The sequence below is a fragment of the Pinus tabuliformis genome, chromosome 2_1, assembly GCF_031772625.1.
Source record: "Pinus tabuliformis cultivar Carrire ecotype Pingquan chromosome 2_1, CPIR1, whole genome shotgun sequence".
In the NCBI taxonomy this organism is placed as follows: Eukaryota; Viridiplantae; Streptophyta; class Pinopsida; order Pinales; family Pinaceae; genus Pinus; species Pinus tabuliformis.
Genome location: NC_142299.1, coordinates 823,054,900 through 823,080,439, shown reverse-complemented (window position 1 = coordinate 823,080,439; position 25,540 = coordinate 823,054,900). Strand labels below are relative to the sequence as shown.

At 38.2% G+C, this 25,540-nt stretch overlaps 1 protein-coding gene across 1 annotated transcript in view; it reads right to left on the bottom strand.

The window, feature by feature from the left end:
• Positions 1 to 1,299: 1,299 nt before the first annotated feature.
• Positions 1,300 to 25,540, bottom strand: part of LOC149203177 (SNARE-like superfamily protein) — an 85,391-nt gene continuing 61,150 nt past the window's right edge. The window contains exons 3-5 of the mRNA XM_089403360.1: positions 2,131 to 2,210; positions 1,799 to 1,926; positions 1,300 to 1,706 (exon numbers count right to left, since the gene is read on the bottom strand). Of these exons, the coding sequence (XP_089259486.1) occupies positions 1,635 to 1,706; positions 1,799 to 1,926; positions 2,131 to 2,210 (280 nt within the window). The 3' untranslated portion in view covers positions 1,300 to 1,634. The remainder of the gene's footprint in view (positions 1,707 to 1,798; positions 1,927 to 2,130; positions 2,211 to 25,540) is intronic.

The following is a 25,540-nucleotide window of genomic DNA, read 5'->3' as shown; positions in this document are numbered from 1 at the left end:
TTAGCGAGGCTCAAGGTTATATGGATAGTCTTGATGCCAAAGATTGCACTTTATGATCATCTTCAACTTTAGTCTTTAATGTTATGTTTTGGCCTTTGAGCATTTTTGGACCATGTATTACTTTGCCACTTTGGGCATTTGCCATTTTTTTAACTATGTACTACATTGGGCATGCTAGCAATATGAATATTAATATGATGAGTTCTTTGATTTTCACTATGTTTCTTAAATTCAAAAGTGTCCCTTGAATCATTTACATTTTCAAATTTTCAGTTTTGAATTTGATATTCATATAATGAATTAAAATTTTAAATTGATTTTAATATTTGAATATTTTGATTCAATATTTTTGTTTTATTATATAAATGATATAATTAAAAAAAAAAAAAATATATATATATATATATATATATATATATATGTATATAGATTTTTTTATTATATAATATTACCCCTCCCGATTAGCAGTTTCCTGTAAATTTTGGGGAAACCTCTCGCCGTTCTGGACACCCGTACCCAAGTTCCCGCGTTCCAGAAACTCATGCAACATAGCAAAAATATAAACAACCAAAAAACAGTTTCTGAATCTACAGCAAAACTTCAGTATTTCTACCTCTGAAAAAGCATCCCTTATCTCCCTCCCATTCCATTGACTTTTAACCAACAATAGACAAGTCATATTGTGAAAAAAACAAAAAGCAAAATATATTTTGAGGGAACGTGCTTGGCCATGCACAGTCTCGCATTGAAAAAAAAAAAAGGCCAGAATGCATATTGATAGCAGAGACAGCACCGAATAAACACCTTAATTACGTTTGGAAGATGATCTTCCTGTGTTTCCTTTAGCCAAAAACAAACTTGAGCACTCCTGCTAATAAAAGCAGCATCCAACCAATCAAACAGTTCTACCTTTCCCTTCTCAACCAATCCACTTTCGATATCTGATGCAATATTTGTTGGATTACCTAATTATAAACATTTAAGGGAAAATTTGGTTGCTAGATTCAAAAGACAAGAATTAGGTAGGAGTATACCGAAGTTGCTATTAGCTTATGTTCAATATTAAGTCCCACTACAAAGTAAACACATGATTTCAATTTGCATTCTTCTAAATCATCTGATGATATGAATAAAATCAGTGCTCTCAAGGACACAGGATTTTCGCCTATCTAATATCTGGCCGAGGATAGCTGTGGAGTGGAAAACATTGGGTAGTATATTAGTCTCGAGGTAAATTTGAAAGTTATAAAAGTTTATTATCATCGATTCAAATGCTAATCTACATATAATAACAAAAAATTTGCATCAAAAGAGGGTAACCCCTTTATTTTGATTAATTTTTTTCAACAATCTAACTCAGATCATCCCAGTTACATAAATCAGCCATTTCCAAACTAATGTTATTGGTACAGCTTGTTAAGATATGTAACCAGCTCATGCATCATACATAATGACAGCATTAGACAAGTGTAATCCAGGATGACTGGTAGAAAAAATCAGAAAAACTGCAGTATAGAAGTTCAAGGGCAGAAAAGTAAAATCAATTCACAAAAATTGAATATCAGGATCAAGAAAACAACAAAGCATGCTGAGTGCCACATATCCTATATATAAAGACTGACATGAATACAGAATTATCCTTCTGTGGGAGGCTTCAATCTTGCTAGTCTTCTCACACGGTCCTTCTCTGTATTCTCCAGCATTCCCTGGAATAAAGCAACTAATTATTAGTTCAAAATACTTTGTATTTTCAAGTTTAAGTTTGGGTATACAAGTGATCAAAATCTACGTGATATACCTGCCAAACGATTTCATCCAGACACAGGCAAATTTTTCCATACTTGTCAAGGAAGACACGTTCTGTAGGAGCAGCCTTTGCACACACATCCTTTACAGATGCAGTTAGTGCAAATATCACCTCTGCCACTTTTCCAAGTACGGCAAAAGTTCAAAACTCGTGAGTGAATGTCGTAAGGTCCCATCTCTAGAGGTATCACACTATTTTTGACATAATGAGGTCTTTACAAGCATAACTAAAGGAAATATTCACGAAAACGTAGCATTTTTCCACCATAAATGGTCAAACCAATCACTGAAACTTTCAAATAATGCATAACTAGGAATACTTACAAGCAAGTTCATCATATTCGTCTTTTCCAACAACATAAACACAAATATCCGCAAGAAGTGTGTAGACAATGTAGACTGACCTGCAAGACATACACATAAAAACAAAGTGAGGACATGCAAAAAAATTTCAAGCTCAGCTCATATCTGTGAAACAAGAGGTAGGCTTCAAAATTGTATTGAACAGGCACGAAAAAAATAGGCAGGCTGTCTAGCTATGGTAGGCAATGTTTCCCTTTGCTGAAGCCTTACATATAAACTAGTGCCTTAAATGAGTGAGTGAAATTTCTTCAATTATTTTCAACACATGACATAACTTCCAAACATGATAAATATACACATCATGATATGGAAGATTGCAAAAGACTAGCCCACTATGAACCAATTGAAGAGGTTTATGCTAAGAAACATTACATGGTTAATTCCCTTCATTCTTCTTGGAGTAGCAACTTGTGTTAATTTTCATATTATTGAATCCTCAATGGAAAGTTTATACCACTATAATAGGCATCAAAATTCTACTCTCCAACTCATGATTTGGACTCGCCTTTTCCACAAACACAATTTTTCCAACTTGGGGAAAGAAAAACCTGGTTTGACCAATTTTGACCCAGGTTCACCACATTTGTTCGTGATTAATCATGAGTATAACTCTGGTCGACCACGTTTGACTCCATTTGACCAAGTCATACTAACCAAGGTTTCTATAAAACCCCCAAAATGTGTATTTCTTTTTGTTTTGTGCTTGCCAAGTTTTTCCCAATCTGAGCCAAACTCTCTTGGCTCTTCTGCATCTAGACTTTTTCTCAATTTCAAGTCTGGTAGCTTTATCTATATTGCAAGGCTATGTAGATTTGGCTACTCCGTTTTAGTCCCTAAACAAGTTGGAGGTGTTTCACATGGATTCCTTTACAGTTGATCAGAATGCCACAACACTGAATGAATCTTCTCCACCCAGTCAAATCTATTCAGATCATGTCACAGATTTTTGTTAGTGCCGAATTGAATATCCAGTTTGTACTTTATGCCTTTCCATGACTTCATTTATGCCCCCCACCCCCCAGTGTCATTCATGAGCTGCAACAGGCAGTTGGACATTGCAACAAATACTTCATAAAGAAATAAAAGAAGTGAACCTTCTGATCACAATTCCATATAGGAATCTTGTTAGTTATAGAGATAATCAAGCTGCACTGCACTTAGTCACCACATATGTGACTACCAAAATGTCTTGGGCTTGAGTGCATCATGAACGAGGATAAACAGGCCCAATGAAAGCTGATCCGTAGTGCTCAAACAATGCACGTAATGAGATTGGGTATAGCAGTTGAGAAGCTTGACATTTAGTTGCATCATCCATTGGCATAGTTTATACTTATTAGCTTAAGCTTTGGTGTCTTCAAATAATCTTGCCCATCATAATTCTGGCTCTAATATCTTGTATGCTGTGTTGTAATTGCTACATATCTCCCACAAACCTGCACAGCCTTGTCTCACAATTGCCAGAGCACATAGCATTGTAAAATGTGACCAGAACTAATATTTCATAAATATCCTTGAAATAATTGATGTGTAATGCCACTTTTCATTACAGGATTTTCCTCTCTTCCTTATCAAATCTTGGCAGCATCTCTGTGGATGCTAAGTATTCAGCAAGCCCTCCAAGCCATCTTTGAATTGTCTGTCTACATCAATGTTCCACCAAGACTCCAGTGCGGGGAGACAAACAGGGGGGACGTGTGGGAGTACCCTCAAATTTTAGGGAAATCAATAACGAAAGGCTAAGCATGAATAGACTAATAGTAATACATTGAAATTTGATCCACACATAAAATTTAAATTCATAATTGAATTAAATAATGACATACATTGATCCAACCTCATCATTCATTTTGATACATACATCATTCATCCATACCATGAGATTCAATAATGAAATATTCAAATACATTGATCCATATCATTCATTATTCATCATTCATCATTCTACCATCTACATTGACTTCACAATTAAATTCATCATTCATCATTCTAGAATCTAAATTGAAAGAAAAACAAACTAATATATTAGTATCACTAGACACTGAAGTTTGAACACTAAAAAATAGTAAATTACTAAATTCAAAATTTATATAACTAGAAGTCTCAAACTCAAAAATAGTTAAGAGTCAAGAGTCAAGAATCAGTCTGAGGTCATCAATATCTAGTGTCACAACTCAAAAGTTAAAACTGAAAAGTAAAAATGGATAATGAACACTGAAAATAAAATCAATATCAAGGACTCAATCTCAATGATTAGTACTCTACATCCATCTGCTGCATGAAGTCATTGAAACCATCAGTGGGAATGTTCGTGCCGCTATCTGAGTCAAAGTCACTCTCTTGAGTAACCATCGAAACTCCAACCAAACCATGCTGCAGCTCATCTGGTCCATCCTCATCATCTATCTGTGCAATATCCTCTAAATCCACATCCCATTGTGTTGTTGGTCCCCTCCAATACTCCACTGTCTTCCTATGTGCAAGAAGTAGAGGACTATGCACTGCAACTAGCTTCTCTGCTCTCCTAGAGGAAAGTCTATTCCTCTTGACACAGTGGATGAAGCTATATGTGGACCAATTCCTCTCTGCTGCAGAGGAACTAGCAATTTGAGACAATAAGTGAATAGCAAGTTGTTGGATCTTTAGAGCATCATCCCCATGCATGGTCCACCAACCAATGGGGTCATCCTGGCCTAAGTCATTGCAATCTTCCTTTGCATCAGAGTTGTTGAGGGGGCACCCACAAGCACCCCTTTTGGGAAGTCGCACCCCCCACACTGGGGAAACGCATCCCTTGCGTCTCCCCACGACTCCCCAAAAAGGGTGCGTGGAGAAATGCTACCCCAGAACAACCCCCCCCCCCCCCGTCCCGGGTGCGTGCACCCGACCCTGGGGGACACGTCCCTGTGGAGGACTGGTCTACATGGAACAGTTGGACATCAGGAAAGTCATCAACCATGCAAGTAGTAACTTCCCCTATAGTTATCCCAACAAATCAGTCTTGTCAGATTGGCACATTTCCAGGTTTCTTGAAAATCTTGACTATCAATTCCTAGAATAGTGGCATATACTGACTCCCTGACCTTGTAACAGAGGTCTATTAATAGTACATATCAGCACTTGATGATCCACATAAAAATTAAAGGGTTGATGAACAAATGACATCGCATATTTTGGTGTAGTTTACCATATACCATTGCCAAGACCCTTGTATTCAATCGTGATCTAATTTTCATTTTATCGTGTTAATTTTCTGATAGCGATTACAGTGGATAGTCTGTATTAACATTGCCAAGTTCGACAACACGTCTATTTGTAAAAAGCAGAAAATCTAAATGAATATGGAGCATATTGTTCAAATTTAGATATAGAAAATTTAGTACATGGATAACATAGCAACTCACCAAAATCTTTAAGAGATATCTAAACGCTCTACCCTTCCTCTCCTTTATCAATTAGGAGAGAATAGGGTTCACAACAAATTTAGACACCACATAAGGCACCTAGTTTGACTGTATCAAACCCACATCTTAATCCCATAGAAAAGTGTGCCCAACTCGCAGTAGATAAGCATGTTCACTGGAGAAAAGTAAATTGCATGCATGAAACAGAGACCTATCTAAATCTGGCAATACTCCCTGACCCGTGCACTTTTCTAAACTGGAAAAATAAAACCATGATAAGAAAAGCAATGCTTAAATGAAGAAAAACACTAAATCTGGAATCTCTCTAATGCTCATGAACTACAGCATGCATGCACTCACTACCACTGTCTACATAACTACTATGCCATGCCTCCTCAACACTGATGCACCCTCAACCAATGTGCCTCTCCGCTGTACAGATTTGCCATCACTGCTGCTCTGCTGAAGTAGAACACATACACAGCACAGATAAAACTAACACTCCCTCTTTGAAAAGAAAATATTCTCCACCACTCAAAATGTATCCCTCGACATCTTGAACTCATCAAAATTCCTGCAACCTGCAAATTTGAAGGAACATACAGAAGAACCACTGCCCCTTTGGGAACTCTATCTCTGCGGAAATGGTACTTGTTACTCACCTTTTGTGGGGTCCTGAGGACACCTTTGGGAGCAAATTTGAGTACATTTTGTTATAAAAGATGAAAGAAAACTGCAGGAATGGGGAAGCATTTTTGTCTGGCAGTACAAAGTGCAAATGGTTTGCGCAAAAAATCAGTGTGCACTAGATCCACAAGAGAGACTGGTGTATCTTCTAGCTCTCCTTGTGCCTGCTTCGGGTTGATCTCATCTCACCTCTAAACTCTTGTCATTGCCTTTGCATAGTTTGAAAATCCACAATGGCAGGAGAATGCACTAAGTTTAAGAAAGACTTCTCTGATAACACTTAGAAAAAAGAAAATTTTCCACCCCTGCCGTTGCCCCCACCCTCCTCACCACCCTGCCACTAAGTTTTTTAATTGAAAAGTTCTCTATACCATTAAAAAAATAATAATATCTCTCTTTTTGCTATTACTCCAATCACTTAAATTTTCACTTTACCCTTTTCACTATTACTGAAATTTTCTTTGGAAAAAGTGTAATCCTCACCCACCTGCCACTAAGTTTTTTAATTAAAAAGTTCTCTATACCATTAAAATATATATATATATATATATATATATCTCTTGTTGCCATTACTCCAATCACTTTCAAAATTTTCACTTTACCCTCTTCACTATTACTGAAATTTTCTTTGGAAAAAGTGTCAGGGAAGGGAATTGAGTCCAAGTAACCCTTTTATCATTTAAAAATCTTTACCAAACCCCCTTGAACAATGACTTGCCATGTATCCATGGATGAAAAGGGTTTGACCTCTTGTTTATTTCAACACCCAAGGCAATAAAATCTATTATTCGAACTTGAAGGATCCAAGGGAGGTCAAGACAAGTCAACCAGCACATAGAATCAACTTGTTGGCAAAAGGCAAGCAGAGAACAACCCCAATAAACAAAAAATGCAAGCAAAATCATGTGTTAATAGGATGTTCCATATGAGAGAGGGAAAGAGGGGAGTGGAAGCTCAAAACAAATTCCAACAAATGTGTGATGGAGGGCAGCATTATGCATAATAGATTTATTAGAGAGACATCTTGAGCTTGAGTACACAGCAGTGGAGGTAGTCCAAAGCATGCAGTGGTTGGATTAAGTGAGGCAAGGGCCATGACATTGAGAGAGGCTTGAGCTAAATACAAAGACATGTTCATGCGGAAAATTCATGCTTACCACAAACCCAAATCCAAACTAGGGATACTTGCACACAAGAAAACAACCCCCCTAACACAAACTACTTTAATCTGATTGTCATTTTGATAGATCTAACTGATTCAGGAAGGTTGCAAAATAAGAATGCACCACTTCTAGCTCTAAAATAAATGTGGGCAAGAACACACAAGCTTCCCAAAAAAGTACCGACTGAAAAATTCTTCTTTATCTAGGCTATCCTCGGGGGTCAGCTTGTTGACCTAAACACCTTGTATTATGAATTTAGTACTTTTTAGGGCTTCTAGCGTAATTTTAAGTTAGATATCTTGGTTACCCTAGTATAAATAGGGGAGTGATTTACCTTCTTGATTCATTGTCACAATTTGGATCATTCATCTCTTCATTAGTATTCTTCTCTCGTGTGCTATGGAGACCTATTTGAGTGACTTCTCTTGGGTGGAATTGTGATGTAAAGCGATCTCTTTTCATGGATGCTTATGGTGGATCTTGGAAGATGCATGGTGAAGTAAGTTGCTTTATTTGTTTTATCTTGGTATTATGTTCCAAGGAATGAATGTTCATATGCTAAGTTAGTTCATTTGGTATTTGCTTCATTGTCCCTTGTTGAGCTAAACCCTTCTTACAAATATTTCAAGAATAGAGATAGATTTTTCTTTCCCTTAATCATCCAGAAAATTGAAAACCTAGATCTCAAACCCTAGGGTAAGTTAGTTTATTTGCCCTAGTTTGTTTGGATTTAGTATCACTCCACGGAAACCCTAGATTTGTTTGAATCTTAGACTCCAGGTGCCATAGATTAAGAAGGCACTAGTCCATCTCTCTTGTGACATTATATAATATACAAAAAAATAGTTTTTCTTTTCATTTCAAGGTAAATTAGAGTTGTATTATAGAAAAAAAAAAAAAATATTTTCAGCATTTAATGACTTCTTGATGTATACCCTAGGGTTAGGCATTGTTTGAAAAGTGCATTTGAGAAGTAGAGGTGATTTCTCATTCATTTTTCGATCATTTTCTAGGGCTGACATCAAGGTTTTAATTGTTACTATGTGCCTTATTAACCATAAAAAATTGTTGTAACTTTGTCCCTAGTTTACTCTCTAAAGTAGCCTTCATTTCACATAGTTTATTCACTATTTTCACGGATAAAAACCCTAGAGTATTTTCATGATTTGGTGTGTTCAAGAAACTTTTTGAGACTCTTAAGGCCAACCACCACCTCAAACCCTAATTTGTTATACCTTTATTTGGTGGGATTTACATCAATCCCTAAGCCCTACAAGGAAAGCTTCCCTTGTGTGGGATTGTGTCCTTCACTAAGGAGAGGGGAGTATTTGTTGAAATTTTAATGTTTTACGTTGTTACAATCACTTAAATCCAAAGCTTCTTTATTCTGCAAAATAAATTAAGTAATTGTAGATAGAACGTAAACCATATGCACAATGGAAGACATCCAAGAAGTCAATGAGACACAGAGAAGTTAGGTCAATGACCAGGGCAAAACCTACAAGGGGAAAACCCAACCAGAGTCTTCTTCTATTAGAAATCAATTGTTCAACAAAGATACAAAGTACAATGAGAGAAGGAGAAGATCACCCAAATCTAAAGAATATCTATGATAGCAGTCGCTGATGCAAACACCGAATCACTTTGGCTCTCCAAGATCTGCTCTTGCTCTTCAAAACTCTCTTTCTCTCTCTCAATATTCCTCTAGACTCTCCAACTCTCTCTTTCTCAAGTTCAAATTCTCCTTTCACAAGCACAAGTGTGTGTGTCAAGTGAGGATGAGAGGCACAAATATATAAGAAGAGCAAGGAGGTTGACTTCATGAGGGAGTAACTCCTAAGCTTTGAGGAGGAGTCACATATGCCAAAATAGGAGTGTAACTTATGCCATAAAGGAGAGGAGTGTAACTTATGCACTTAGGAAAGGAGTGTAACTTATGCATCAAAGAGGTGTAAGAGGAATCTTTTTATGACGACTCATTAAAGTGTGCAAGAAAGTGTAAGAGGTGTGTAAGAGCATTAAAGAGAGAGAGGAATGGATCCATTAAGAGAGAGAGTAACATATGCATTAATTGAGGAGAGTTACATATGACATGATTGAGTCTCATGATTGAGAGACTTGAATTTCTTTTTAATAATAATATAATAATATCATAAAGAGGATAATAGTAATAATAATAATATTGATGATTAAGTTATAAATTAAACAATTGAGATTCATTAAGGACAAGTTAAGTGATTTTCCATCATGTATATATGATTACAAATTGACGGAAGGTGATTTACTATTTTTGGAAAGTCATGGTTGCAAAGATAGACATGACTTTCTATTTTTTTAAAGTCACTTTAGAAAGGTCAAAAATGAAATTCTGTTCAAGGAAATTCATCCCATAGTTGTCAATTTTTAACACTCCCTCTCAGCTAGGGAGGAATTTCTTTCTGATACAAGGATCTCTGCTATCTTTGCTTTGGAACAATGATGTTACAATCTAATGAAGAAGAATCATCATAGGGGAGATACATCCATCACCCTATACACAATTTGGGGGATCCACTTGTCAACACATGACAATGATCTCACACATCTAAGGCTCATCACTGCTTGGGGGGGTCCACTTGTCAACACATGACAAGGATCTCGCTCATCCAAGACTCATTACTGCTTGGGGGGATCCACTTGTCAACACATGACAAGGATCTCGCACATCCAAGGCTTATCATCCATGACCACCCTCTAGAGGAAGGGTCACATCTGTTAATCCAAATTGCTCTCTAAAAACTAAGAACTTTCCTTTCGGCAAAGGCTTGGTAAAAATGTCAATGATCTGGTCATCAGTCGCTATATGATGAAGTCTTACTGCTCCTCTTTCCACCGTATCCCGGATATAGTGATATTTGATCTCAATGTGTTTGGACTTGTCATGGAACATGGGATTTTCAGCAAGTCAAATCTCACTCCTATTGTCACAGTAAATTATTGTAGTATCCAATACTTGCTCAAACAACTCTCCAAAGAGCTTCCTTAGCCATACTGCCTCATAGCTAGCCATGCTAGCAGTAAAGTATTCTGCTTTAGTCGTGCTAAGGGCAACAAACTTTTGCTTTTTGCTCATCCAAGATATCATGGAAGATCTTAAGTTGAAGCAGCACCCTAATGTGCTCTGTCAGTAGAGTTACCAGCCCAATCAACATCGGAGTATCCATGTAGCCTTACATCTTCGGCAATATATCTCAATCCAAGATTGACAGTCCCATGCAAGTACCTCAACACATGCTTTGCAGAAACATAGTGTGCATGAGCAGGCTTAATCATGTATTGACTCAAAGTATTGACTGCAAAGCATATATCTAGTCTAGTGTTCACTAAGAACATCAGTGCCCCAATCAGTTGACGGTACTCAGAGGGATTAGCCAAATCAGTACCTGCAACTTTACCACAAAGCTTATTGAATTTCATTTACATTGGAGTATTCATGGACTTACACTCAGTCATGCCAAACCTTTCTAGTAGTTTGACAACATATTTTCCTTGAGAAAGGAAAATCTCACTAGATTTATGCCATAGCTCCAGGCCCAGAAAGTAGTGCATCAAACCAAGATCTTTTATTTCAAATTCAGAAGCTAACTCGCTCTTACACTGGAGAATAAGAGATTCACTACCGGTCAAAAAAAATCATCAACATACAATACCAAAATCAAAGGCATACCTTGGATTGTCTTAAAGTAAAGATTTGGATCTGCATTGCTTTTAGTAAAACCAAGCTTCATCAAGAAGCTATCTATGCGAGCATTCCAAGCACTTGGAGCTTGCTTCAAACCATAGAGAGCTTTCTTCAGCCTACACACGAGTTTTTGGATCATGCACTTTAAAGACTTGTGGTTGCTCCACAAATACTTCTTCTTTAACGAAGCCATGCAAAAAAACAATCTTCAAATCCATTTGATGAAGAGACCATCCTTGGCTAGTAGCTAGAGCTACAATAGATCAGATGGTGGTGTAACGGGCAACAAGTGCAAAATTTCGTCATAGTCTATTCCCTCTTTCTGAGAGAAACCTCTAGCCACAAAGCTAGCTTTATATTTTTCAATATTGCCATCAACACCATCTTTAATTTTATACAACCATTTAGAAGATACAACAGATTTACCTTGGGGTCTTGGAACCACTTCCCATACATCATTATGAATGATGGATTCATATTCTTCAGCCATTACATCTTTCCACACTTGGGCCTTTACAGCTTCTTCAAAAGTGCATGGTTCAGCTTGAATAATGTTGCTCATGGCTACAACATATCCTTGGAACCGCAAGGTTTCTTGCTTTCTCTGAAAGTTCCTTTGGGGGCAACATGTTTATCAGCATCTTGAAGAGTGTCGTGAATCCTTAAAGGTCTCCTTTTAGAAGGAGGATCACATGGAGGAGGATCCAAAGGATCCATGGACTCCATGGGTTCATTAGCAAGATCAGTTTTAGCTTCAGGATCTTCTTGTATTTCAAATACATCATCTTGACTATCAACATTAGCAGGAGGAAGAGGAGTGTCTCTTGCTTTTCCAAGAGCTGCATCTTCATCAAATGTTACATCCCTGCTAAATTCTATATTTCTTTGACCAGGTACGTATATTTTGTAAGCCTTAGAATTGTCACAGAAACCAACAAACGTACCTTTCTTACTTGAAGCTTCCAACTTGTTCCTTTTCTCTTTTGGGACATGGCAGTAGATAGGACAGCCAAAGATCCTCAGGTGCCCAACTTCGGGCTTCTCGCCAGTGAAGATTTCTTCAGGAGTCTTGTTGTTTAGGGCACGGTGAGGAGATCTATTTTGAACATAGACAGTTGTGTTCGCAGCTTCTCCCCATAGAAACTTTGGCAATTTCTGATCATGCAACATAGCTTTGACCGCTTCCATGATAGTTCTATTCTTTCTCTCAACCACACCATTTTGTTCAGGGTTATATGGTACAGTGGTCTCTTTTTTTATTCCAATTTCTTGGAAGAAGTCAACGAAATCACTGGAAGTGAACTCTCTCCATTGTTAGATCTGAAAATTTTGATATACTTTCCAGTTTGTTTTTCTACTAGAGCTTTGTAATCTTTGAACATGTTAAACGCTTGAATTTTATTTTTTAGGAAATAAATCCATGTTTTGCGAGAAAAATCATCCACAAAGATAATACAATACAAGTAACCACCAAGAGAAGTTATAGGCATTGGTCCACATAAATCAAAATGTACAAGATGCAATACCTGACTAGTTCTACTTTTGCTTGAAGGGAATGGTCCCTTCACTTGTTTTCCGCTTGCGTATCCTTGGAAAATGCCATCATGATCATATCTAATTTCCAACATTCTGGAAACCATCTTTCTCACATGAGGTAATGCTTTGTAGTGCAAGTGAGTGAACCTTCGGTGCTAAAGTTCACTTTGATGATTGATGTCATGGATTAGTGCATGAATAGGTCTTCCATTGATTTTGTATAGATCTTCACATCTAGATCCCAAAGTAAGGGCATCTCTCATGTTGGATCTCGATGGCCAAGTGAGAACTTTACCATTTATGAAAACAACTTTCATTCCTTTATCTTTTAAAGCTTATATGGAGATTCTTCTTTAAACCATGTACATATAAAACTTCTTGAAGAGTCAAAGTTTTACCTTTATCAAGATGGAAAGAAACAGAACCAGATCTCTTTATGGGATATGTAGAGTTATCTCCTAGAATGATCTTCAAATTTGTCTCCCTATCAACCAGATTAGAGAGTATTTGTTTGTAACCAATAAAGTGCCTTGAAGCACCACTATCAACCAACCAGTTATCACAAGAATCTGCAAGAGATGAACTAGAAGGAGCAGAAACAAGAAAGTATTATGATTGAGTCTCAGTTGCATTATTAGCATACCTTTGATTCCTTGAGGACCGATAGTTTCCTTTGCAAGCAAAAGGAGCTTCTCTTCTTCTTTTGTAATCAGATTTGTTAGAGTGATTGTTGAAGTTGGATTTTGATGCTCTTTTGTTTTTTGAACAGTCACGAGCATAGTGGCTATGCTTGCGACAATTGTACCATTGGACTTTTAATAAATCTTTGGTCCATTGAGAGGAGCTATTGGGAGCAGACTTTCTCAAATAGTGCATTCCTCTTCTTCATTTCTTCTTTTTGCCTTGAATAGCAAAGGCAGCGGGCTCTCCCTCCTCGTGCTTGGGAATTCTCCCTCTGGATATCACTATGGCTTCTTCTTGATTGCACTTTCCTAAGAGCTCATCAAATGAGGAAACTTGTCATTATTACTAATGTTAGTAATAAAAGTTTCCCAAGAAGAAGGAAGACCTCCAAGCATAATCAGTTCCAGTGCTTTATCGGAAACAACTTCACCAGAAGTTGACAACTGATCTTTGATTTTTGATATCCTCATGAAGTATGCTTGAATGGTTTCTCCTTTGTTCATTTTAACATCTTGAGTTGATTCTTCAGAGCAAGAATTTGACTCAAGTTGTTCACTTGATAAATTCCAATCAGCTTGTCATACATTTCTTTGGCTTTTTCCAAATTGGAGACATCAGTGATGAGGTGGTCTCCAAGAGAATCAAGTATAATTTTTTTAGCCTTGACTTCTCATTTCTTGTATCTGGCCTTGATAGCAACATTGGAATTTTCCGCTAGTCCTACTATCTCTCCTTCACCACACTCTAGAACATCATGTTCCTCAAGAGTAATATCCAATTTGGCCTTCCATGGGAAAAAGATTGAAGCATTAACCAACTTCTCTTCATTCTTGAAGTAGGAGGAAAACATCTTGATCTGCTCAAAATTTCAGCAGCAAATAGAAAGGGACAGCAAGAGATATTTCCGTTGTAAATGAGATATTTCAACGGCAAAAGGAAAGAGAAACTTCAGCAGAAAATGAGCAGCAAGTAGAAGGAACAGTAAGTGATATTTCATCAAAAAGATAGTTGCAAATAGAGCGGCCAGTGAGAGTTATATTTCAGGAGAAAGAGAGTTGCAAATGGAGCGGACAACAAGCTATATTTCAGCAGAAAGAGAGTTGCAAATGGAGCAGACAACAAATTATATTTCAGTAGAAAGAGAGCTGAAAATGGAGCGGACAACAAGAAATATTCCAGCAGAAAAAAAGTTGCAAATGGAGCGGATAGCAAGCTATATTTCAGCGGAAAAAGCGCTGCAAATGGAGCAGACAGCAAGAGATATTCTAGTAGAAAGAGAGCTGCAAATGGAGCTTGTCTTCACCAAAGCTCTGATACCATGTTGAAATTTTGATGTTCTATGTTGTTACAATCACTTAAATCTAGAACTTCTTTATGCTGCAAAATAAGTTAAGTAATTGTAGATAGAACATAAACCATATGCACAATGGAAGACAGCCAAGAACTCAATGAGACACAGAGAAGTTAGGTCAATGACTAGGGCAAAACCCACAAGGGGAAAACCCAACCAGATTCTTCTTCTATTAGAAATCAATTGTTCAGCAAAGATACAAAGTACAATGAGAGAATGAAGAAGTTCACCCAAATCTGAAGAATATCTCTGATAGCAGTAGCTGATGCAAACATTGAATCACTTTGGCTCTCCAAGATTTGCTCTTGCTCTTCAAGACTCTCTCTCTCTCTCTCTCAATCTTCCTCTAGACTCTCCAACTCTCTCTTTCTCAAGTTCGAATTCTCCTTTCACAAGCACAAGTGTGTCAAGTGAGGATGAGAGGCACAAATATATAGGAAGAGCAAGGAGGTCGAATTCTTGAGGGAGTAACTTCTATGCCTTGAGAAGGAGTTACATATGCCAAAATAGGAGTGTAACTTATGCCATAAAGGAGAGCAGTGTAACTTATGCATTTAGGAGAGAAGTGTAACTTATGCATTAAAGAGGTGTAAGAGGAATCTTTTTATGAGTCATTAAAGTGTGTAAGAGAGTGTAAGAGGTGCGTAAGAGCATTAAAGGGAGAGAGAAATGAATCCATTAAGAGAGAGAGAGAGAGTAAAATGCATTAATTGAGGGGAGTTACATATGACATGATTGAGAGACTTGAATTTCTTTTTAATAATAATATAATAATATCATAAAGAGGATAATAGTAATAATAATAATAATATTGATGATTAAGTTAAAAATTAAACAATTGAGATTGATTAAGGACAAGTTAAGTGATTTTCCATCATGTATATATGATTACAAATTGATGGAAGGTGATTTACTATTTTTGGAAAGTCATGGTTGCAAAGATAGACATGACTTTCTATTTTTAGAAAGTCACTTTAGAAAGGTCATAAATGAAATTATATTCAAGGAAATTCATCCCATAGCTGTCTATTTTCAACAGTATTTATTGAGGTGGCACTAGTGACACTCCCAAGTGTTGCACAATGTTTAGATCACCAATTGAGGCTTTGCAATAGATTGCTAGATTTTGTTGTAATATACGCTTCTATTGATGATGTGGCATTCCCCTCATCACCAAGTGTACTATCACGGATCCCAATACAATGACATGGGATCCCAAGAAAATTACAAATCCCAATGTATGTATACACTTCTATGATGATGTGGCATCCCCCTCATCACCAAGTGCACTATCACAGATCCCAATATAATGACATGGGATCCCAAAAAAATTAAATCCCAATGTATGTTGATATGACTATGTACAAGTACACGAATCACAATGCAAGTAAACAGATATTGAGGCTTAGTACACAAATTCAAAGGCATGTTGGAGGGATTAGAATCTGTGGTGCCCATTTATAATGATGAGTCAAACTTCAAAACAAGTAATTAAGTACATCGGCTACAAGCCCACACATCCTACTCTTTCATCTGTAAAATTTTCCCTCATTTTGTGACTTGAAACTAACATGGCCAATATCCGATCTAAGTAACAATTTTCATTTTCCTAATGCTCAAGTCTACTAAACTATAAAACCCAAAAAATCAGATTGTTGAGTTTTACTTATCCAACCCATTGCTATAAAGCAGATTTTGTCCAACAACAACACCCCATTAATTTGTAAGACACAAAAATTGCAAAATTTAATCACACCTTGGTAATCTATAACTTATGTGTAAAAACTTGTCTATGAACACTCCCTGTATGGAATCAAATTTTTGAATCCTAGACCTAAGAATCCTTGCGAAGAAATGGATTCTGTGTAATCCTTGTGGAATTTGAGTTATAGAGTTGTGGGACCACAAAGAACCCAACTGGACCTAAACTAGGTCAAGGGTATGGAATTGATCGACCAAAGAGGGGCTTGACCTAACTAGGGAAGAGAATAGGATCAAAAGGACGAATTTTCTTTTGAGATTTGAACACAATGATCCAAGTGAGGACACTAACCAGAACCAGCCTAGGGAAAGAATCAGTCATATGGCTAGGGCTTGCTCTATTTCGAGATCCCACTGTCAGATTTGTTGAAGGAAATGTAACTAGGCTAAGTCTTCATAAATGTAATTTTGATATTTGTATTTATTCAAGAAAAGAGAAATTATTTTTATTATTTGTCAACGAATTTCTTTCTCATTGAAAATAGGTCAAGCACATTTTAAACTGCTTCTAGAAAGTCAAAGTCAAAATGTAATTATGATGAGACCCTTTGAGGGCATGTTACATCATGTATGTCAATGTACAAGGCCATGGGAACACCTCCAAGACAAGTCAAATCCTCTCCTAGCATCAACGAAGTCTCCAAGCAGCAAAAATAATGAATAAAAGATGAATTAAAGTAAAACAGTCAAGTCGGCTTGAGGAGGGACAGACCTCTATTTATAGAGGTTGTCCACTCCTCAAAAGGAAGACGAATTGAGCTCTGAAATCAGCGAAGAAGCATAGCCGATAAAAGGTCAAAAGAAGATAAGTTTGAGGAGCCTCTAGTGCAGCGAAAGAGAAGAAGTCAAAACCGAAGTCAAAAGGATTGTTTTTAAGGTGAAAAACAGTCACACGTGCGAAAGAGAAAGCCATCTCTGCAGTCATAACAGCAGTAATATAACAGTCTCTCATCTATCATTGTTTGGGCTTCAAACTAGGCTTATTAGGCCTCCTATCCAAGCGAAGAGAGAAGTACCTCACGCGAAGTTAGGAGACCTATATCTACAGCGAGTACCCTCACACATGCGAAGATTAGGGCTGCAGTGTTGTCACACTCAACCTACTACCGTACATCAGAAGGAACTCAAATGATCTAGAGAATGAGTGAATATCCTTAGGTGAAGGATATCACTAAGTAAAGGGTATATCTCCAAGAAGATCTACTTGCTATAGAAGGAAGAACGAAGTGCCAGAAGAAGGACAAAGTGTCAGAAGACAGAGGTCCATATGTCAGAAGTTAATAGTGCAGACAGAGGAAAGATTTGACTTATGCTTGGAGGATATCCTAGTCAAGGGTCTATCCTAGTCAAGGGTCTAGAGTTTGGCAGTGGTTCAAATAAGAAGATTCAAAAAGAGAAAACTTACAAAGGATTTCCCTCTCAAGAGTGGAGAGGTTTTGTCCTTGGCAGAGAGCCAAACCTTGTGTTCTTGTTATTTTGTTTTGGTAGCAGTTTTATGAAACACACACGCTAATAAGAAGAAGAAGATAAATTGTCAAAGTGCATCACAAATTGTTATCAAGTAACAAAGAATCACTTTACACTACTTTTCCCTAGATTCTTCAACATGGAATCAGAGCTAAGGTGACACATCAAGGAAAGGGCAACTCAAGAACACTCATCAAGGAGAAGCATCTACAAAGTTGAAGCATCAAGCCTAGAAGTTTCTATCACTTCAAGGACAAGAAGGGTATACAATCCATCAATCATCAAGGAGGTCTACAAAGCTAGAAGAAGAGCCTTACATAAAGGCACCTACAAAGAAGAGAAGATTGAAGCAGGACCTACATCAAGCTACAAGTCTTCAAGCAAACATCATCACCAAGCAAGTCCACTTGGAGAAGGCAACTTGAAGAACATCAAGATCCAGGGAAGACAAGCCATCAAGCCTTCAAGGAGGAAACAAATTCATTACATCTCAAAATCTATCAAGTACATGTCCTCTTCTGAATATACATCAATGTCTTTTTGCAAGGAAAGCAATAAATTGGTAGGTACCAATAACTTTCTTGCATGGAAGAAGAGGACTAATCTACTACTCAAGGAGAATGAACTCCTAGAGCATGTCAAAGGGAATATCACTATCCCTGCTAAGGAACAGACTCAAGCCTTATCCAAGTACAATAAGGATGAGACAAGAGCTCAAAGGATTCTGATAGAATCAATCAAAGACTCTCTCATTCCTTATGTCTCCAAGTTTGAGACATCAAAAGAAATTTATGATAAGCTAGTAGAGCTATTCTTGGTCTCCACAATCGGAGAAGTAATATGTCTGAGGAATGGATTATACAAGATGAAGATAACAAAGGAAGGAATAGCTCCCTACTTCATGAAAATCTTTGAAATGAGAGATCAACTTCAAGAGCTTGGGGAAGTCATGTCTGACAGAGAAATGACAACTGTAGTACTCAATGCTCTACCTGAGGAGTGGGGAAACTTCACATCTAACATATATGCCAAGAAGGAAGCAACCACTCTCAGTGAAATGTGGTCTCTATGCAAAAACAGAGGAAACCAGACTTAAGGCAAAAGAAGATGCGGGATCAAAGGAGCAAGCAATTGCTACCATGGCCAAAAGAAAGGATAAATTTGGCAAGTTTGGTCCACGAAGAACAAACAACAAAGACATGTCCAAGATCCAATGCTATGGATGCCAAGAATATGGACACTACAAAAGGAATTGTCCTAAGCTTAAAAAGGACAACAACAACAACAAAAGAAAGAGGGAAGAATCTCACATAACTCAAGAGATGAAAGAAAAAGGAAAGAAGCAAAAGAAGGAAGATCCTCCAGATCTCTACTAACTCTTCTAGACTTCTTTCAAAGTTTTGAGTAGAATAGGAGCATGTAGGAATAAATTAAAATTGCATGACTAGGAACATCCTCTAGAATCTAGCAACGTGATGTACATGGAGTTCTAGTTACTCATGTAGATGTAGCATTTATGATAAAAACAAAAATGCATAAGTAGAAATATCTTCTAGAATATAGGAGCATGGCATATATAACTCAAGATATTCATGTAGAAGAAGCATACCTAGTATAGGACCTCATACATGATGAAAAAAATTGATGATGATAAGAATCTTAGAAGACCTACATCATCAAAAGAAAGGAAACATTTGTAAGGCAAGGATCTTTAAGATCCTATGATGGAATCTTCAAAAGAAGGTTCATGGACCTAAGCAGATGTTTCATTAGGAATCCCATTCATGGGTTTCAAGAAAAGAATGATATGCAGGCAAGCTAAGATGAAGCAAGAAGGGCCACACCAAAGGATGATCAAAGGAGAATCAAGATGAGGTATGTATGCATCAAAGTTTAAGTCATGTTATCATTTGTATGTTATTAAGTCATGGGTATAGTTCTATAACATGATCAAGCATGAAAGAATCTCTTTCACCAAGAACATGCTTGAAGGCATGTACCACAATGCAATGAAGGTCAACAAAAGAATATGCTCACTTAAGGAGCATAAGATTGCTGACTAAGAAGCACGAAGAAATGCTGACAAGTCCAGAAAGCAAGCAATGAAGGAATGCTCTCACAAGAAGCATTAAACGGTTGACCTATCTATCTGAGAAGAAGCAAATAAAGAAAGAGATCAAGCATGTGAAGAACGCCATGATCACCAAGAATCACTATCTGACAAGATGCCTTGAAAGATATCTCCCGAAGGAAGGCGGGACAACTCTGATAAAGGAAGAAAGGACCCTTGACACCTATAAAGGCCTTGGAGATATAAAAGGCGCAGACAATTGATTCTACTCTACAAAGATGTCGTGATGAAGAAGCCATCCAACAAAAGAAAAAGCAATGTTGAAGCGATATCAGGATGAAGTCATGATGGGCTACTAGCTCAAAAGCATGTAATCAAGCAAGTACAATGAAGCATCCATGAGAAGAGTATTCTGAAGCATGGACAAGATGAAAAAGGAGTAGCCAAGATGACAAGAAAAACCTGATAGTCACTTTCCATGAAGGAAGCAATAACATGACAAACCAAGAAGGAAAGTGATCGATGGATGGTGCCTACCTAAAAGAAGTTCGAACAAAGACTTTATGACATCAATAAAGGAAGGAGATCAAGCAGCTGAATGACCCATGAAGAAGAAGTTGTTGATGAAGGAAAGAGACCCCAGGTAAGCGGGAGCTCTGACAAGTCCCTGATCAAGAGGGAGTTTTGGATCACCCCTGATTACAAAGGAGTGACAATTGTGTTTTCCATTTCATGGGTCATGCACTAGACCAGGACTAACAACCGTACATCTAGATGAAGGCCATGAATGGAAATGTAGACACAAGATAGACACAACATTCTTGTCTTCACTTGGAAGAAAGAATGGGAGGATTAGGCAATCATCTAGCATTCGATACTCTTTGACGACGTGTAGGGCATCAAGACAAGAGTAGGCAAGAGGATCGATATTCTTTGAGGGTTGGGAACCCAAGATAAGAATATTCCTAGAAGGTTATACTCGGAGAACACCTAGGCGGGTATATACCTTGAGAGACAATGATGAAGGTGTCTATAAATCATTGGTCTCGCCAACATTGTAGTTCATGGTCTCGTAAAGAGATGGAGTTGTTAGTCAAGGCCTTGCAATATGACAATGTTGATGAATATGATGCTATAACAGATGGATTGCAAATTCAGTTTCTCTTATGTGAATTCTTCAAGATTGAAAATTGCCAAACATCATGTAATGTTGTATGAATACCTCCCTAGTTAAGAGGGAGTGTTGAACGAAATGTAACTAGGCTACGTCTTCATAAATGTAATTTTGATATTTGTATTTATTTAAGAAAAGAGAAATTATTTTTATTATTTATGAATGAGTTTCTTGCTCATTGAAAATACGTCAAGCACATTTTAAAGTGCTTCTAAAATTCAAAGTCAAAAAGTAATTATGATGAGACCCTTTGAGGGCATGTTACATCATGTATGTCAATGTACAAGGTCATGCGAACACCTCCAAGACAAGTCAAATCCTATCCTAGCATCAACGAAGACTCTACGCAGCAAAAATAATGAATAAAAGACAAATTATAGTGACACTGTCAAATCAGCCTAAAGGACAGTCAAGTCGGCTTGAAGAGGAGGGGCAGACCTCTATTTATAGAGGTTGTCCACTCCTCAAAAGGAAGACAAATTGAGCTCTGAAATCAGCAAAGAAGCATAGCCAATAAAAGGTCAAAAGAAGATAAGTTTGAGGAGCCTCTAGTGTAGCAAAAGAGAAAAGTCAAAAGGACTGTTTTTAAGGTGAAAAACGGTCACACGTGCGAGAGACAAAACCATCGTTGCGGTCACAACATCAGTAATATAACAATCTCTCATCTGTCATTGTTTGGGCTTCAAACTAGGGTTATTAGGCCTCCTATCCAAGTGAAGAGAGAAGTACCTCAAGCGAAGTTAGAAGGAGCCCTATTACTATAGCAAGTACCCTCACACGTGCAAAGATTAGGGCTGCAATGCTGTCACACTCAGCCTACTACCATACATCAAAAGGAACTTGGATGATCTAGAGAATGAGTGAATATCCTTAGGTGAAGGATATCAATAAGTAAAGGGTATATCTCCTAGAAGATCTACTTGTTATAGAGGGAAGAACGAAGTGCCAGAAGAAGGACAAAGTGCCGGAAGACAGAGGTCCATGTGCCGGAAGTTATACTGCAGACAGAGGAAGGATTTGACTTGTGCTTGGAGGATATCCTAGTCAAGGGTCTAAGATTTGGCAGTTGTTCAAATAAGAAGCTTCAATAAGAGAAAACTTACAAAGGGTTTTCCTCTCAAGAGTGGAGAGGTTTTGTCCCTGGAAGAGAGCCAAACGTTGTGTTCTTGTTATTTTGTTTTGGTAGCAGTTTGATGAAACACACGCGCTAATAAGAAGAAGATAAATTGTCAAAGTGCATCACAAATTGTTATCAAGTAGCGAAGAATCACTTTACACTACTTTGCCCTAGATTCTTGAATTCTTCAACAGGATTTTCCTCAAACATGGAGGACCTCTAGAGTCTAGAGAAGACCCCAGCGCAGTAGTGGACCAAAAATCGAGGGTTTTGGATGCCTACAATGAAATTTGTTCGACGCCCCAAGTGGCCTACTAGGGTTAGGCCTAGAAAGAGAAGAAAAGGCGAGAAGAATATTCTCTTAAGTGACCACCAATGGTTAGTGTTGAGAAATCTAGGGCATAGCAATTAAGTGATTTCTCTTCTATTAGTAACTACTTGTGAGTGCTTTTTACTTCTTTAGATTAGGATCTCCTTTTACGTAGGTTATTAGTGTTCTTCTTCATCAAACAGCTACCAATGCATAAATCATAAAGAGACAAGAGACACAAAATATAGGCTATCAGCGAGGGCCAAAACCTCTCACTCTTGAAAGGAAAACCCAAATAAATTCTTCTTGTAGAGATTCCAATTGACGAATACCAAGACCAAGACCCTTGACCTATTTGCCTTTCCAAGACCAAGACACAAGTCCTCTTTCACAAGCATAGAACATACCTAAAGTTAACATGGTATCAGAGTTGAGGTGAAGACAAAGCCCAAGCAAGAGTGAAAGAGCAATCACTGAAGACAGTTAGGAAAGGACAAAAGGATCAATGGATTCCTCATCCCTCTTCAAATTCACCAAGGGTGAAGTCGAAGCAAAGTATATTATCAAAATGGCGTAGCGAAAGCTTTTGATGGCCTACCTACAGATCACTTCAATGGGAAGTTCGGATCTCAGTGTGAAAGGAAAAGCAGATGCCTTGATTACAATAAGTTTGGCCATTATGCAAAGGAGTGTCCAAATGGTAGGGACACATCTCTTGATGAAGATAACAATCATTCCAAGGACATCTTCAATGATCGGAGAAATGACAGATAATGCAAGTCATCAAGGAAACAGTCGACTCTTCAAGGAAAGCAAGGAACCCCAAGGTATGAAGAATCAAATGTTGTTTCTGATAAGATAAAGAAGCATTATCTTGTATTGGCCCTCTCCTTCAGATTCTGTGGGAATCTAGCGTATTGATTATAGTGCTTCAAGGCACTTCATCAGATAAAAGGGTTCTCTCGAATTTGGTAAGAAACAATCGCGGGATTATACTTGGAGCTGATGACACCTATCCCGGAAAGGGTGTAGGAAATGTTACCACTCAATTGAATGACGGTAACTCGATCCATTTACAGAATCTCTTTTATATACCTAATCGCAAGAAGAACCTGTGTCCATTTCGGTAATGGAAGTCAAAGGTTTCAGGGTGGCATTCATCGATGGAAAGGTACGTGTTTGAAAATAGAATTTTCAAAGATGCTTTTACTCATGAGTTCAGGGTTGGCAATTTGTATCAAGTTGCAGGATGGTCCATTGGGGACCATGTCAGTTGACACATTTCATCTATAGCACCAGAGGTCTACTTATTGTGGGGCCCTACCCGATGTGAATCAGATGGTGACTGGGGTGCCTGAATTCAAAAAGAGCATGAAGGTACATGTTTGAGATGCACCGAAGGAAAATCTTACAAGGGGACCATTCCCCTCATGTAGCAGGTCCACAGGCTTGGAACAACCCGAGGGGTTTGAGATTCATCGGGAATCTCATGTATGCAGGTGGAAGAAATCCCTCTATGACTTGAAGCAAAATACCCTGCGCTTAGTATGAGAGGATTGATAGTTGTCTGATGAAGCTGAGATTCACTAGGAGTGAAACCGATCCAAAACATTGGTTAAAGGTTGTGGATGATAGACCTCTCATACCGGCACCTTCTGAGGACGACCAATTTCTTACAGATGCAGACCCTCTCATTTGCAGAAGTAAGAGGGAGTTGGATTCCGGATGTGGGACGGTAAACTGCAAGCCTGTGACTACCTCGAGGATCTTAACTTTCAGAAGTTATATGGTAGTGATGTCGGACCAAATTTGGGAAAAGACCTCTAAGTTTCATAAACTCATTTGCGTTGATGTTCTTGGTGAACTTTCGTCCGATCATAAACTCATTTGCGTTGATGTTCTTGGTGAACTTCCGTCTGGACATATGATTTACAGTTAGCATGGTGAGCTCATATATGGTTGAGCCACACTGGATTGGTGCCTAGAATCTTCTGAGATATCTTCAGGGCACAATCTCTCATGGATTGAGATACACTGCCAGAAATATGAAGCTGCATGATTATTCGAATGCTGACTGGGTAGGCAGTGTGGAGGATCACTAGAGCACTTCTCAGTGCTGGTTCTCTTTGGGTTCTGCTTCGATATCATGAATGAGCAGGAAGCAGAAGTCGGTTGCTATAAGCACCGTCGAGTACATAGCTACGAGTATGATCTCATATGAAGCTGCCTGGTTGTGGAAGCTCTTCAGTGAGCTGTTTGTACACATGATGAATACCACCGTGATCCTCTGTGACAACTAGGGGGGATTCGATTGTTGAGGAATCCCGTATTTGATGATTGCTCCAACAGATAGACATCAGATACTACCTTATCTGGGATATGGTACGTCGATGAGCGAGGGGGCTCCATCACATTGAGACTAATGTACAGGTCGCATAAATTTTGTCAAAGCCCCAGGGAAAGGTCAAATCTGTGACTTTCCCGAACGACTTGGAGTCGTCGAGAGACCTTCTTATAAGGGTCCTGCATGTTGCATGCATTTAGCTCTGGGAGCTCTGGGGGGCTTGGGGTACTTACTGGAGCAACACACAACCATAGGGCGACTCACCCTCCCCTAATGGTGCACTGTGTATAAGGTGAATGGCTCAGCTTTCCCCTGTGATACCCCCAGGCGACTTAGGGATAGGATGATTAGTTCTCCTGTCGAGGCATCCTACCCATGCAGTCTGGGACTCATGGGAAGTACCTCTCATCTGATCAATGAGCAGGGAAATGGGGTTAGGGACCATAGTAGTACTATTGATGGATGCATCGTTGTATCTACCGTACTCCCTATGCTAGGATGACCTCCATTGATCTGGGATCAATGAAACTGATCTGGGATCAGAATGAGTGGTTTGAGACACTCTCTTGTGATATTGATCT